Below are 15,897 nucleotides of genomic sequence, written 5' to 3'. Positions count from 1 at the left end.
ATACCTGCAAAGCAAAAACAATCACGATCTGTACAAAAGCTTCAGAAATAATCCGAATGCATACTAACGTGCATATCACACGACCATTCACATCCCATACATCACCACAGTCTTTAAGTAGATTGAATATTAAACTTGATTATTTATTTATTTATCCAATGCCTTTCTTTTAAATTGTCAGGCAAGCAGCTCAGAGGAGCTTGGACGGTGGCTCGGTCTCCTCCTGGCAGAAATGGGCTCTGCGACAGACCCAGAATCACTGCATTACGACTATGTAGATGTGGAAACCATTGCTAACATCCGTGATGCTGCGCGGCATTCCTTCCTGTGAGTGAGATGAAGCGCAAGGGGGTCAGGATCCATGGACAAGTTCAAAGCTAGGCCATCAACCAAAGCAGCGATGTTTTTGCTTACATCATTTTTATGTAAATTTACTTTGTCTGTTGTCTCTCAAACTAGGTGGGCTACCTCCTCCAGCAGCACCTCCACAGATTCTAGAACATACGATGAGGTACCTAACGAGGATCTGCAGGTAAGCAGGACACTCACGCTCAGAAATCACGCGTTAACTTTGATGTGACCAGATCAGAAGATGTATGGGCATGCAGCTGTTTGGGTTTTCGCTGTCTGACATCCCATCAGTCACCCAAATAAATAGACAGTGCTCTGCTGCACTCCTATCAATGATGCCTTTTTTTTTACCACAGAAAGATCAGGGTGTCCGCATTAGGAAAAAAAAGATAAAGTGCTCTGACTGGTGACAGGAAGGCAAGAGGTCATAGCAGTTTCACAGCCTGTAAACTCCTTTCTTAACCCCATTAACATGCACTTTAAACACATGCCTCTCACCACCTACAACCAAAAACACACACACGCACACCACAGCAGTCTCAAATCACTAAATCCCGAGACACGTTCACTGCATATCCTGATAAACAAATTTAACTTTTCTTGATCTGCCCTCACTCTTCCCACATCTGTCACTCCCCCCGCCCTCTCTCTGCTCCACCCAGTCAGGAGAGAACCGCAGGCAGCAGTCTGGGAATACAGGGAAACGGCGCTCAAGTTTCTCAAGCAGCGACTCTGACAGAACCAAACCATTAGTCTCCCTGAAGCGAATAGGCTCACGTAAGTGTGCTCAGTTTGTTTTCCAGTGTGACTTGCAGTTCATCAAGTGGTGCTGAGTCTAACCTTGTGAAATAAATTCTAGGATTTTCCAAAGAGCAACAAAAAATCCTCTATTTTATTTACATACTTAGCTTTTAATTCAATGCTTCCTAAATAAAAAGGAAGACATCTTTAAACGCCCCTCTTCGGAGTGTGACTAAACTGTCTCCTGACTTGTTACATTTGTGGTAAACTGATTGTTTTAAACAATTTTTAAGGCAATTCTCTTTTTTTATTGTTCTGTCAGTATGAAACTTAAAATATTGCTTTACAACTTTGAAACATTGCCATTTATTGTTTAATGTGCAGCCTTATGAGCAGTGCTGGTGTCTTTTTTCAACTACTTTGAAAGGAGCTGACTTCACATTTATTAACTTACAGGCTGAGTTTATTAATATACTTTGTTGTTATATTAAGTATTTTTTCTATTTTATACTGATCCTTGATTTACATCTGTGTGATTAAAAAAAACCCATAAAAACAGCTCAAAATACTGTGGTGGGGGGGAGAAATAATTCTTCTTAATACATCAATATTTCACTAAGTCATAGATTCCAGTGCTCTTGAGCTCATATAGCTTACACTCCTTCGAGTTGTGGGCTTAAGCACTGGCAGTCATAAAATTTGAGCAGTCATCTGGCTCAGTATTTCTTCTTTTCTTCTCTTCACTCAATCATCTTCTCACTTTCCGCCCATATTCCATTCCCTCTGCTCTGGCCTCTCCCATTTGCTCCCTTTTGTCATTCGCTCTCTGCTGCACAAGTGAAGGAGATGAGCGTCTGAGTTACAGAAAAGTGATATCAGTGCGGATTTCTAGCGAGGGTTCCTCTTCTTGCCGCGTCTCCGCTGTGGTCTTCGCTGTCACCTTCTGGCACATCAAAGAAGCCGCGCTTTCCATGGGCTGAGAGCTGCAGGATGTAACCTGAGATTTATTGGACACTCGCATTAGATCTGCTGCCTCACCCTCTGACCTCTTACCCCGCAGGAGTGTGTGTGTTTATCTTTAATTCCTGCAACCATATCACCGGGTTTCCTTGAATTTACAACGCTGTATTATGGCCATTATAGGTTAGGGTTTGCTTTGGGGTGAGTGGAGCATGGTAAGATAGTAAGTTTAATGTCTGATGCTTAAAGAAAGAAAGAAAAATCAAACATCCTCTGAAACATAAATGGGACATGAACACAAAAATATTATGTTCTCTAATATTAAAGCCACACAATTTCTAGAAAAATGAACGCTGTCTCTCTCTGGCCTGTTGTAAAAAACGACCATGCTCTACATCCATGTGACACTTACAGGCAGCTTCATATTGCCCCCACGGAGAGCATAGCATTAATTATGCAGACAGGCTGCCGTGAGAGGGTTTTGTCTTATTCCCATAACCCCTGTACATCTGACCTTTAACCTTTGCTCTCATCCAGATACCAGCCAGTACGGGAGGTATGGGAAAACGCGAGCAGAAGAAGATGCCAAACGCTACCTCAGAGAAAAAGAGGAGCTGGAGAAAGAGCGAGATGGCATACGTAATGCACTAGTAACCCTCCGACAGCAGAAGAGAGAGCTGAAAGAAGAGCTGAAGACAGCTGCAGGTAAGAAGATATAAAGTCAGGCATGAATGGTTGCTCTTTATTGTTGAAGCAGTCCCAAAATGAAAAACACAACTAAAACATGCATGTACCCTCTCGATGATTAACTAATGTATGAAGACATAGTTACAAGGCACAAAAAAAAAACATGGGAGGATTTTAGTCTTATTTTTGCAGGATTCATTGGTGTGTTTGTGCAAATTTGCCAGACGTCCTTTACATCATAACGCATCACGGCTCTTTATATGACCCCGCATTGTGACCTCCTTTATTATAAGGCCATGAAAGAGCAGAAGTTTCCCATGCAGCATTTGTATTAAAATTATTACATGAAACAACATGCTTATGAAAAAAATGTCTGCTATCTCTAATTACCTAATTTCCTCTAGTACTGTGTGGCGTGCTTCCAGCAGAGGCAGAGGAAACAATCATAACTGTGCCACAGAAACACAACTATATGAAACCTATTACATTTTAGATCATCAACACATTTTAATGAAGCAAAATGTTTTCTTTAAAACCATCTAAGTAGTATTTTTAGGTTTCATAATTAGATTCGATTTTTTTATACAGTGCTTAAAAAATTTATAACAGCATCCTGCATTGTGAGGTTTATGCTGCAGTTGTTGAAATATTTTTTTAATGTTAATAACTTGTTTCAGGCTAGTTGAGCAGTATGTGTAAGTCTTTTACTTGAAATTGTACTTTTAATGCTAAAATATAATTATTGTTGTTATCCAGTAATATTCGACTATACTGTTTTACAAAATAAAGTAAAAACAAAAAGTGATAGCACATTATTATTAAAAATAAGTTTATACTAAAAATGTGTTTTAAAATCAAATCAAATCACTTTTATTGTCACATCACATGTGCAGGTACATTGGTACAGCACATGTGAGTGAAATTCTTGTGTGCGAGCTTCACAAGCAACAGAGTTGTGCAAAATACAATAATGTAAACAAGCAAAATACAAGAATGGCTACATCTGAAACTAATAAATATATGTACAATATATAATAGTATATGCATTTCTGGATGTGTATACTAAATATTTTTCTACGTGTGTGTGTGTGTGTGTGTGTGTGTGTGTGTGTGTGTGTGTGTGTGTGTGTGTGTGTGTACACATATTTTACAAATTAAACAATAAATAAAATATATAAAAATATACAGAGTTGAGACATGTGCAAAACAGTGGCATTACTGTACAGTATGGAGTGCATAATGTTAAAGTTCCAGTAGTGAAGCTGAGGTGTCTATGACGTGTTTTTTAGTGGTTGAATGTTATTCTTGGTTAATTTCCAAATACAGAAGTCCGGTGGCTTTAAAAATGTGAATTCAGTTTGCTATTTGCGTCTTAAATAATGATACAACTTTTTCTCCTTTTTTTAGTCTTAAACAAGTTTTGGGCAAATTTCTAGAATATTTTTGTTTTCTTGCTTTTTTTTAACAGGTGGTCTAATAAATTTCATCGCTAGATAAATTAAAAAAAACCCAAAATAAACAAAAAAAATTTCTCTTGAGATTGAGATTGATTTATTGTAAAATCAATAAATTTAGAACTTGAGTAAGTGCTTTATTTTGAAAACTGGAATTTTAAGACTTATTTATAATGCAAAGGATATGAACGTACAAATGCGTATCTTATTGTTTTGATCTATTTCTGTGAATCTGTGTGGCAGATAAGAGGAAGTCCTTCCTGAACAAGCGTGTGGCTCAGTTGGAGGAGGCCTGTCGAGCTAAAGAGGCAGAGAGGGTGGACCTGGAACTTCAACTGACTCAGGTCAAAGAAAACCTAAATAAGAGCCTGGCAGGAGGAACCCTGGGGGCATCAGCGGAGGCTAAACCTCCTGTTCAGGTACCGCTTATGCTTAATGTAGAAAGACAGGCCCTCTGTATACAAAGATTTTTAAATACTTCTATCCTTTTTCTATATTGTCCAGGCTTCTAGCAAGAAGATCCAGAATATCTACAGTGATTCTTTACCAGTAAATTGTGCCGCAGAGCTGCGTAGGAGGCCACCGTCTGTTTACGCTTCTTGTACTGGAACTGTCATGCAGAAAGCAAAGGTAATAGTGATGAAATTCATCCGTTCTGCTGCACGCAGTTCAGTTGCTCAGCTTGTCGTGTATTGTCATGTTTTCTTTTCAGTCTCCTCAGGGAGTTAATAGAGTCACCGCGGCATGTACCATCATCTAATGGGTTTTTCACAGTTCGCACATAAATAGATAGTCATCATATGATAGTGCACTCAATGTAGATATTAGTGGCTCTATGTGTTAATGAAATGTGAGGCGGTCTACGAGGAAGCAGCAATAAAAAAAAGTGTATTGCAAAATTGAAGCATTACAAATACACCATATTGTTCCATTGACTTTCATGGCCACAGGTGTATTAAGTCAAGCACCTATTTATGCTTCTAAAAACATTTGTGAAAGAATGGGTCGCTCTCAGGAGCTCAGGACCTATGAAAAAAGCCCAGTCGTGAAATTTCTTCACTACTAAATATTCCACAGTCCGCTGTTAGTGGTTTTATAACAAAGTGGAAGTGATTAGAAATAACAGCAACTCAGCCATGAAGTGGTAGGCCATGTAAGATCACAGAGTGGGGTCAGAGGCACGTAGTGCACAGAGCTTGTCAGCTTCCTGCTACAGACCTCTGATGTGGCCTTCAGATTAGCTCAAGAATAGTGTGGAGAGAGTGTCATGGAAACAGCTCCATCCAAGCCTGACATCACCAAGCTCGATTCAAAGTGTCAGGCGCAGTGGTGTGAAGCATTCTGCCACTGGACTGTAGACTGCTTCCTGTTACAACATAACTGTGCACCAGTGCACAAAGTAAGGACCATAAAGACAGAGTCCTGACCTCAACCCAACACAACACCTTTGGGATGAATTGGGCGGAGACTCAATCCAACATCAGTGTCTGCCGCTGGAAGAATGGGCAAAAATTCCCATAAACTCATTTCTAAACCTTTTGGAAAGTCTTCCTAGAAATGTTGAAGCCGTTATAGCATCAGTGGGTGGGCCAATGTCATATTAATGGCTTCAGAATGAGAAGTCACTCAAGTTCATATGTGTGTGAAGGCAGACGAGTGAATACAATTTAGTGCACCATGACCTTGTTTTTCATTTCATTTTTTCCCCAAAAAGCTTTAGGTTTTCATTCTGTTAGATTACTGTAAACAACTATTTAATGATATAAGTACACTTTTGTGTTTCCTGTGAAATTAATTGAAATCCGTTTTCACATCATTAAAAAAAAAAATCTGATTTTCTTTCTCTAGGAATGGGAGTCAAAGAAAGGAACCTAGGATGACGAGGGAAATAATGCATATCTGGAAGAGACTTTGGACCCTTTGTCTAAAATTTGCCATTTATAAATGAAAGTCAAGACTTGTTTCCTTTTTGGATTGCTGAGAAACTGCATAAACAGTAATGAAAGAAATCAGCCACTAGGTGGTGGTACAGCTTACTGAATATTTCCAACGACTGTTTACGGTCTGTAGCCAAGTATTTTCACTTTCTGGAAAGGTGCAGTTTAAATTTTTGGAAAAGGAAAACAAAAAAATCAAGAAGGGTAAGTTCAGCAGAGAAAGGCAACATAAAAGTATGGAAAGCACTACAAATGAATAAAATGTAGTGTGGAAAAGAGCCAGAAATGTTTAAATGGTGTCGTGAGGGGAAAAAAGAAGGCCAAAGCAATGTGACGTATCGGAAGCTTTGAGAATGAAAGACAGTTTAAGCCATGATGTGCCTTTTAGGTGACATAATCTTTTTTGTTTTGCCTGTACATAATGAGCGCCAACTACTGTTCTATATGTGTTTGTACTTAAAATACTGTACAGCGCTTCATTCCTCATCACAAAGTGTGCAAAAGTTTTAGGCACAGTTTTCCAAGGTAATTGGCAGGTATGTTCCTCTGGGGGTTCAGGCTCTCTGAGTTGCATCAAGTAATCCCATAGTGACTCTCTAATCTTCAGATAATACCATCTGCTGCAGCAGTCTCTCTATTTCTTGATGTTTCTTTAATGACTCCACAGTGGCTCATATCCCTAATGTTGCTACTCCTTTTAAGTGCCTAAAACTTTTTGTGCATTTTTCTGCCTGAAGTCAGTATTCGGGTACGTGCCATAGAGGATTCTGGGTAAAAAACAAAGTAAATCCATGCTTGTCCTGATCACCCTCTTTGGCACACATTTAAATACAGCTGAATACTTACATTACAGATCATTGAGTTACTAACAAAGTGGTGCTATCAGTGATAGAAATCTGTCTTTTCCTTTTAATGAAATCATCAAATGTCATTTTAACACCTTCCTTACCAAACCTGTGGTCGCCTGTTGCACTTTACTGTTCTCGTACCCGGATGAGGGAATAATAAATGTGTCTCTTATTTTCCCAAACAATTCCTGTTTAATTAACTTGTTACTAAGCACAGACTGAATTTCCTTCTCATAAAATGCACCGACACATTCCAGTCACTGATGTAGGCTTTTAATTTCACATTGTACGCCGAAACATAATCATACAGTATATGGTCTCATGCAAACAATGCATAGCAACCAACTGTGTGGTGCTGTTCAGCATCCTATTCATTCTAAACTCTTCCTCATTTGATCTATGGATTGGTCAGTAGACAATACAGGCTTTGCATTACCATGCTTACATGCTGATGTGCTGGGAGCCAACTCTTTGCACACAATCAATAACGGCCCTTGTTGCAGAGCGTAGTCCTGACCAATTGATTTTTCGCCATCCAATAAATAAGCTGTGTCAGGTCCGTTCGTATTCAGACCATGGCGACTGGTGTTGGATCTTAAATGAGGAGGTAGAGCAGCTTCAGGTTGGTGAAATTAAACTTTCCACGGCTTGGAATGAGCACTTACAGAAAGAGATAATAAAGCCAGTACAGGATATTGACAAAGAGGAATGCTGTGGGGAAAACTGTGCGGGCATAGCGATCAATGTTGTGTGGATTTTCCACAATGAAGACAGATGCCGCCTTACGTGATGCGTCTCTCACTGACGACAAGCCGCAGCCCTGATTTGGCGCCTTCTCTTTTGTTCCTGTGTGGTTCTTGGTGTCGCTGTTCGCTGACTGCTCCGTGGAGTCCTCTGCGGTGGAGCCGATCTCCACGGACTGATTTGGCTGGCTGGAGTTGACGATGGGGATAGAGCCATTTCCATTAGACTCGCTGAGCTCCCTCAGAAGGTCCTGTTACATGGGCAGATAAACCGATGGATTGATGTTTACAGTAACAGAGAATCTTTCCATTTTTATCTGTGTCATGGTTATGTGTCTCACCCGATATAAATCCTCAATGGTCTGGTGCTGCATGGTGTAAAAATGAGCGCAGGCATACTCCAACAGTGCGCCAAAAATGAAGGTGAAACAGATGCCCAAATAAACATCTATGGCCTTTATAAAACAGTTGGCATTGGGCAGGGAAGTGCGGGCACCCATCATCAGAGTTGTCATCGTCAGCACTGTTGTCACTCCTGCAGACAGATCAGAGGGTTGGGATTTTTTTCTTTATTTCCAGCATGTCCCAGCAATTAAATCAAGCAAACAAATATTTAGTTTGTCCATTCCACACTACTCTTGCTCTTCTTTCAGGGGCTTTTTTTGTTTATGCATTCTCTTTATTATTTTCTTCAAGCAAACAACATCACTGCTGCTGTAGATGTGAGACTAAAGGATCCAGATCTTAGAAAATACTCAGTGTATGGGGAAATTGTATTGAAAACAAACATGTGGAAACAGAAAACTTGATGTTTTTTTCAGTGAAATCTTAATCAGTGATGTATTTCTGTATCTACCATCATCAAGGAGGTCATGTTTTTGGGTGTGTGTGTGATTTTATTCTGTCTGTCTGTCACATTTGCTTGAGTGGGGTCATGTTAACAAGCAATTAAATATTTGCCTTAAAGTTTCCAAGGTCAACACAATGATTTATTGGTCAAAAATGGACAAAAATCTTACAAGTGTGGTGTGTATCTATGAAGCGCCTTGAGGCGACTTTTGTTGTGATTTGGCGCTATATAAATAAAATTGAATTGAATTGAAGTGTATTGTTAACACATCAGTGTAATGCTATATAGAGTTATTTAAAACCATCTTTCTTATTTCTTGTATTGACAACATATAGTGAATCACATCAATACAGTGGCTTGCAAAAGTATTCGGCCCCCTTGAACTTTCCCACATTTTGTCACATTACAGCCACAAGCATGAATCAATTTTGTTGGAATTCCATGTGAAAGACCAATACAAAGTGGTGTACACGTGAGAAGTGGAACGAAAATCATACATGATTCCAAACATTTTTTACAAATAAATAACTGCAAAGTGGGGTGTGCGTAATTATTCAGCCCCCTTTGGTCTGAGTGCAGTCAGTTGCCCATAGACATTGCCTGATGAGTGCTAATGACTAAATAGAGGGCACCTGTGTGTAATCTAATGTCAGTACAAATACAGCTGCTCTGTGACGGCCTCAGAGGTTGTCTAACAGAATATTGGGAGCAACAATACCATGAAGTCCAAAGAACACGCCAGACAGGTCAGGGATAAAGTTATTGAGAAATTTAAAGCAGGCTTAGGCTACAAAAACATTTCCCAAGCCTTGAACATCCCACGGAGCACTGTTCAAGCGATCATTCAGAAATGGAAGGAGTATGGCACAACTGTGAACCTACCAAGACAAGGCCGTCCACCTAAACTCACAGGCCGAACAAGGAGAGCACTGATCAGAAATGCAGCCACGAGGCCCATGGTGACTGTGGACGAGCTGCAGAGATCTACAGCTCAGGTGGGGGAATCTGTCCATAGGACAACTATTAGTCGTGCACTGCACAAAGTTGGCCTTTATGGAAGAGTGGCAAGAAGAAAGCCATTGTTAACAGAAAACCATAAGAAGTCCCGTTTGCAGTTTGCCACAAGCCATGTGGAAGAAGCTGCTCTGGTCAGATGAGACCAAAATGGAACTTTTTGGCCAAAATGCAAAACGCTATGTGTGGAGGAAAACTAACACTGCACATCACTCTGAACACACCATCCCCACTGTCAAATATGGCAGCATCATGCTCTGGGGGTGCTTCTCTTCAGCAGGGACAGGGAAGCTGGTCAGAGTTGATGGGAGGATGGATGGAGCCAAATACAGGGCAATCTTGGAAGAAACCCTCTTGGAGTCTGCAAAAGACTTGAGACTGGGGCAGAGGTTCACCTTCCAGCAGGACAACGACCCTAAACATAAAGCCAGGGCAACAATGGAAGGATTTAAAACAAAACATATCCATGTGTTAGAATGGCCCAGTCAAAGTCCAGATCTAAATCCAATCGAGAATCTGTGGCAAGATCTGAAAACTGCTGTTCACAAACGCTGTCCATCTAATCTGACTGAGCTGGAGCTGTTTTGCAAAGAAGAATGGGCAAGGATTTCAGTCTCGAGATGTGCAAAGCTGGTAGAGAGACAGACCCTAAAAGACTGGCAGCTGGAATTGCAGCAAAAGGTGGTTCTACAAAGTACTGACTCAGGGGGCTGAATAATTACGCACACCCCACTTTGCAATTATTTATTTGTAAAAAATGTTTGGAATCATGTATGATTTTCGTTCCACTTCTCACGTGTACACCACTTTGTGTTGGTCTTTCATGTGGAATTCCAATGAAATACTTTTGCAAGCCACTGTATGACCTTACTTTGGACCTCTGACTTCTTCAAGGTCAAATAAAGTCAAGCTTTCATAAAATGCCTTTTATCTTCAAAGTGATGCTTAAAATTCTACTGCCTTTGTTTGTATTGGCAACATTAAGAAAATGATACTCTTTTTGGGGATTCTAATTATCACATTATTTTTCATCTAAACATCATGTCGCACTTGACCTCTGACCTCACTTTACATGACGTCTGCCTTTCTTTCAAGTTGATCCCAATAAGAGTTACATCTTTAAAGTATTGTCAAGAGTTAGAATGAGCTGCCTAGTTAGAAATATACTGTAGTATATTATTATATAACAAGCTCAAGTTAGTCATGTCCAGTTATTTATATGTGAAGGCCCATCATCCATTAGCTACTCCTACAAAACATTAGTGTAAGCAAAGTAAATGCCGTGCTACCCTTATCTTATTTATTCATGTATTTGTGCACTTTTTTACTATAATTGGTGTCTTCAGCTGCTGATCATTTGGTGAGTTATTTAGTGACTAAGGTCAAAGTTATCCTTTTTATTCATAGGTTAGAGTCAGAAAACCTCAGACATTAGACATCATAGTTGTTATATTGAGAACAATTATTTAATAATATAAGTATTGTTATTATAATTATGCTACAAGTAGGTGGGATGCTAAAACTCATCCCTACTTCATATGACCAAAGAAAAACCAATACATGAAATCCTGCAGCCTCTAATATGGAAATGGTCACTCTATGGACAGTTACCAAAATCCTGGACTAAAAGAGTGAGGTCTGCTACTGACCAATGCAGGTCCTAGCTGGCACAGAGGACTGGCTGATCCAGAAAGAGACCCAGGACAGAACCACCAACAGAATGGAGGGAACATACGTCTCCAAGATGAAGAAGAGCACATTTCTGCGCAGTGCAAAATGCAGCACCAGCTTGGGGTAATTTCCTGCAAAGGACATAAAGAGACATAAAAAGAACGAGGGAAAAAATACAGATTTAAACAATCCTGTGGTGCATTTGTGCTCCAATAGCAGCTGCCATTGGATGAATCCTAACATGCAAAGGAAATCCAGAGAGCTCAAATATGTTACCTGTTTCGTACACAGCCTCTGACACTGATGTGTAGTAGCTCTCCACACTATACTGTGCCAGCCTCAGTGTGTTCAAACCCTTCACTGAATCATTTCCTCTGGTCCAGTAGAACACCACATCCTGTAGGTTATACCCCCCTGAAAGGACAAAGAATAGTTAACCTTTGGCTAGTGAAGTGCTCGGTGTAAAGCTGGCTTTCAGTTTCATACTCACTACACAGAGGCTGATGAAAATGGTAGTAGTGATGATGATGATGATTTATGTCCAGCTACACACATGACTGATGGTTAATGGAGCTCACAGTGAAATACTCACAGCTCTCCAGCTGAAGGGTGCACACCTGTCTATCCATAGGGTACTTAGTCAGATCCATGTTGCAGGCGATCGTAGCCGTGATGCTGTTGGGCATTCAAAGCAGGCATTCATTACCAAGCTTCAAAAACCCAACTGAAATGACTGCAGCTCTGCTGATTTATAACAGGGGATGTTAATTATTAGTGAACATAAAGAACTCTTCTCCCCTGATGAACATCCAAGAGATCAAAGACTTATATCTGGAGTATCATCATTGTGTCTCACATATGAATTATGTGCACAGTGTTGTCGGATTGCAAAAATGAGGCCAGGTTGCTCGAGTTCTACAACATTCAATCACCTCCACACAATCAGATGATGGCTCCAGCTATCAATCAGTTTCGGTACTCAAGAAGAAGGAAGATACTGAACATACTGTACACAGCTGACCTTTCTTTCATCTGTCAAACTGTCTAGTCAAAAAAAAGTTATATGGAAGTGTGAGCTGACAGATTAGCCTGGCCTGATTTTTAATACTCATATGGAACTCTGCAAATCTTCACTGCCAAAGGCTTAAGTGTTTGAAGGGCAGAACATACAGGAATGCAGAGCCATACCCCTGAGATGAATGAATGAAGGATGACATTTGCTTTTTAGTCATACTCCTAGTTATTTTTTCCCCTTTCTTTTTATATAGAACGTGAGAGCAGTGTGGGGTTGACTGGATTTGTTTTCTTCTTGTCTGTGACCAGCAGCGTGAAATGTCAGCTGTCAGCGAGCGTCAAAGCTTCGGTAAAGAAATGTACCGAAGAGCATAGAGAACAGTTCCATTGCTGAAGATGCGTATGAGGCGATTTTCCACGGTGACATCGTGCAGGAAGGAGCGCTTGGAGTCTGGGATGAAAGTGTCAGGGATCCAGAGCAGTGACACCAGGCGACCGTCCACGCTCACGCTCTCATTACCGGGGAACATCAGCCTAGCATCACGCCAGCGCTGACGGAGGAAGATTGTCGCTGTGTAGTCCTGAAAAGATACAAAAAACATATAAAGACACCTGCTCCCTCGTTTGATCGCGCAGATGACAAAAATAGAAGGTGTACCATATTGATTTCAGAGATGGCATCAATGCTGGCGATATCAAGGCTCATTCCAATTTCCACTGGGCCCTCTGTTCAGGAGACACACATGCGAAACAGTACAACTGGTCCACTCTTAAGTGAAAGACACAGAAGCTCTGACGACTTTTAGAAAGTTAAAAAAAAAAAGCTTAAAAAAGAAATGTCTCAAGCAACTTCATACCATTGAAATTAGGTCTGAGGTAGCGGTTATAGCCTTTCATGAGCTTTTGTATTGTTGGCAGAAGCTGGGAGTCGTTCCATTCACCCCAGTGGTTGCTATGGAATGCACAGCTCCTGATAAAAGCAGGGAAAAATGAAAAAGGAAATGAGAGAAACAATGAGACAAACAAGTGGGCGTGCTTTTTTGACCTCAGAGTCACTCACCCCTGCGTAAAGGTCAGGAGGATGATGAGTAACAGGTTGGCAGACATCCTGGATCAGCTGGCAGAGGTCAGAGAGATGTGATGAGGACTAAAACACAAACACAAGAGCTGTTTTCATTTAATTGGGATGACACAGTTTGACCATAAGGTGGCAGCAACTAACTAAATGTGACTACAAAGCACAGTGGAAGTCTGCAACGCAGCAGTCATCCTCACTCGTTTCTTGTTAGATAACTGCGCGTTCACCCTGACACGATAGTTTTAAAATGTTTTGTAAACTTGCATTGATCCCCACCTCTATTACTCGCTCCAATATTATATATTAGTAGCGTTTCCAATGCCTTCACACACTCGTGCAGACACACACAAATACACACACATAGACAAACATTTTGTTTAGATAGGCATGTATGTACGTCTAACATTTATTTTATTTATTAATATTTTTTTAAATATTGCAGTTACTCTGATCTGCTGATATATGTGGCCTCGATCACATTTTTTGTTTTTCAGAATTCTTCAACTAACCCTCTCATCAAGGAAGAAATCCTCACAGGAAACCCTTCCCCTCCTCCTCCTTTCCCTGATTGATTTCACTGTCAGTAACAGACTTCTGTCCTTTCACTTTATACTTTCATCCGAACCATGCAAATCTGTCCTGCATGTTATTGTGCTTCAGTTATCATCAAAGCAATCTGCAGCTAATATATCGCCATATTGCCAGCAGTCTAGAAAAGCAGCATTTAATTTTCAATGCGTTATTTACACTGAAGTGCCATTCTAAATGACTGTGCGAACCAACACTATTGATTCCCCTTCGCCAGGGGCCAAAATGGCACAGAATGTTATCAGGTTGTAGTTGTCAGGTGAACATATTCTCCTGTTTGGATGCATTTTTTTCGCCGGCTGCTCTGAAGCTTAGGCTGAAGCCTGCTGTGTTAGTTTTGCATTGCATCATGCATGTTTCCCTTTGTCCTCACATCTGTCTTCCGGTTTATCCTCTTTTCCCATGTATTGAACTGCACAACAGCATATTGTCAGATACTACCTTGCCTATATGTGGATCTACATTCAAATAAACATTTCTGTTTACTTTTTTTTCTTTTACACTGCTTACGTACAAATTTCTAACTCTTACCTGCCTCAGCCGTGCTCTTATGTCCTCCTTTTTATTTCCACTTGGTCACTCTTGTGCTCTCTCTCAGCTCTCTTTTGTTTCCTCCTGTGCTCTTCTGCCTTCCTGTATCCCAAGTGTTGCCAGTGGCTGATATTGGTCCACTTTCTTGTTTACTTCTGATTATATACCCCTGTGTGTCTTCAGGCTACCGTTAAAGCATCTAATATTTGGTCCTTTGTGTCTTACTGCTGGTTGTTCCACTATCTGTGCAACTCCCTCTGTCTCTCTGCACAGCTGTGTTGATCTCCCCGCAGAGCCTCTGTGCAGCCCCCCCTCCCTCTCTCTTCGTACTACTCATTTGCGCTGCACTTTTTTTCTCTGCCCCCCCTTCACATACTCACACACACACAGAATAGCATCTAGTTTGAGCCCTTACATCACTCCCTTTTTCTCATTCTTCCTATTCTTTTTGGCCCCTTACTCTCTATCTACCTCCTCCCGCTCAATTTACACTGACACTGTACCTCCTTCTGGGCTTCAAAGCTTGACTGTGTCTCATCCCCTCATGCCCTCTCCATCTTCACCTCCAACTACTTCGTTCCTTTGCATCAGTGTCATCATCCGAATTAGCTTCCTCTCGGCTCTGTCTGCAACTTAACTTCAATGAAATACCCATGCAGCTCAGACAAAAGTAACAATTTTGACTACTTTCATCTTCATAAAGCTTGCCCTTTGCCACTGTTGTAGGAAGTGCACATGTAGTCCTGATGATGAAAAAGCTGCTTGATGCTGCTATAAGGAGCAGATCCTGGTGATGATTTGTCAACATCCAGAGATGTAAACTGCAGCTCAAATACCAATACTGCTTGTGTGCTGTGTGGTCAGTCATTCATCTCCAGCGCTGCCGACTTTATGGGATTCAGCCCCAACTATAATTATATAGCCTGACCTCTGAGAACCCACGGCTGGATCTCCAGCATATGTGCAAGAACCTTTGGGGTATACTTGTTTACAACACTTTATGAGATTTCAGAGATGCTTGTACCTACTGCAGCCAATTATTTTGCTAGTCTGTGTTTCCCAGCACTGACTAATGATTGTAAATGGTCAGTAACAAGCTGCTGCAGTATTTTTTGCTTTACTCAGTTATTTAGTGAATCAGTAACACACTGTGGGCGTAAGGCTCCCTTTTTCTCAATTTCATGCTCCAATGGCTGCATGTCTGAAATAAACAATCTGTTTATTAAACAGTGATGGTGAAGGGGAGCTGTGGAATGAACATAAGAAAATCGTGTAGAATTTGCTTCCATGTGGAGAATCGTGTGAAACGCAGTGCGCACATTCCTTGACAGTGAAAGAGACAAATGGAGACATTTGTGAAGCACCTGAAGGGGGAGGATGTAAATGTTTTATCTGTGTGCTAGAGGGCTATTGAATAATTATAGCCAGAG

The 15,897-nt window shown here is 40.8% G+C and overlaps 2 protein-coding genes across 7 annotated transcripts in view; one reads left to right on the top strand and one right to left on the bottom strand.

Moving 5' to 3' along the window:
- Positions 1-8,924, top strand: part of afap1l1a (actin filament associated protein 1-like 1a) — a 29,185-nt gene extending 20,261 nt beyond the window's left edge. For all 5 annotated transcript variants that reach the window (XM_086308243.1, XM_086308235.1, XM_086308225.1 and 2 more), the window contains exons 13-19: positions 182-327; positions 460-532; positions 1,014-1,128; positions 2,590-2,757; positions 4,437-4,612; positions 4,698-4,823; positions 6,042-8,924. In XM_086308243.1, the coding sequence (XP_086164369.1) occupies positions 182-327; positions 460-532; positions 1,014-1,128; positions 2,590-2,757; positions 4,437-4,612; positions 4,698-4,823; positions 6,042-6,068 (831 nt within the window). In that variant the 3' untranslated portion in view covers positions 6,069-8,924. The remainder of the gene's footprint in view (positions 1-181; positions 328-459; positions 533-1,013; positions 1,129-2,589; positions 2,758-4,436; positions 4,613-4,697; positions 4,824-6,041) is intronic.
- gabrp (gamma-aminobutyric acid type A receptor subunit pi) lies at positions 7,236-14,738 on the bottom strand. 2 transcript variants are annotated; one of them, XM_086308295.1, is made up of 10 exons: positions 14,468-14,738; positions 13,331-13,437; positions 13,128-13,240; positions 12,929-12,996; positions 12,634-12,851; positions 11,849-11,931; positions 11,533-11,670; positions 11,235-11,387; positions 8,063-8,256; positions 7,236-7,972 (listed from the first exon to the last, which is right to left on the bottom strand). In XM_086308295.1, the coding sequence occupies exons 2-10, from the start codon at positions 13,375-13,377 to the stop codon at positions 7,640-7,642; spliced, it is 1,347 nt and encodes a 448-aa protein (XP_086164421.1). In that variant the 5' UTR covers positions 13,378-13,437; positions 14,468-14,738; the 3' UTR covers positions 7,236-7,639. The 2 variants fall into 2 exon arrangements, with proteins under 2 accessions (XP_086164421.1, XP_086164412.1); XM_086308286.1 differs by having other exon boundaries at positions 13,331-13,417.
- Between the last annotated feature and the right edge of the window lie 1,159 nt (positions 14,739-15,897).

Source organism: Aulonocara sp. 'chitande type north' Nkhata Bay, linkage group LG2 (assembly GCF_057382095.1).
Source record: "Aulonocara sp. 'chitande type north' Nkhata Bay isolate Kocher_YH1m ecotype deep benthic linkage group LG2, A_spYH_male_GT1.1, whole genome shotgun sequence".
NCBI classification, from domain to species: Eukaryota; Metazoa; Chordata; class Actinopteri; order Cichliformes; family Cichlidae; genus Aulonocara; species Aulonocara sp. 'chitande type north' Nkhata Bay.
Note: the sequence above shows the minus strand (reverse complement) of the source record. Positions and strands in the feature narration are given on the sequence as shown.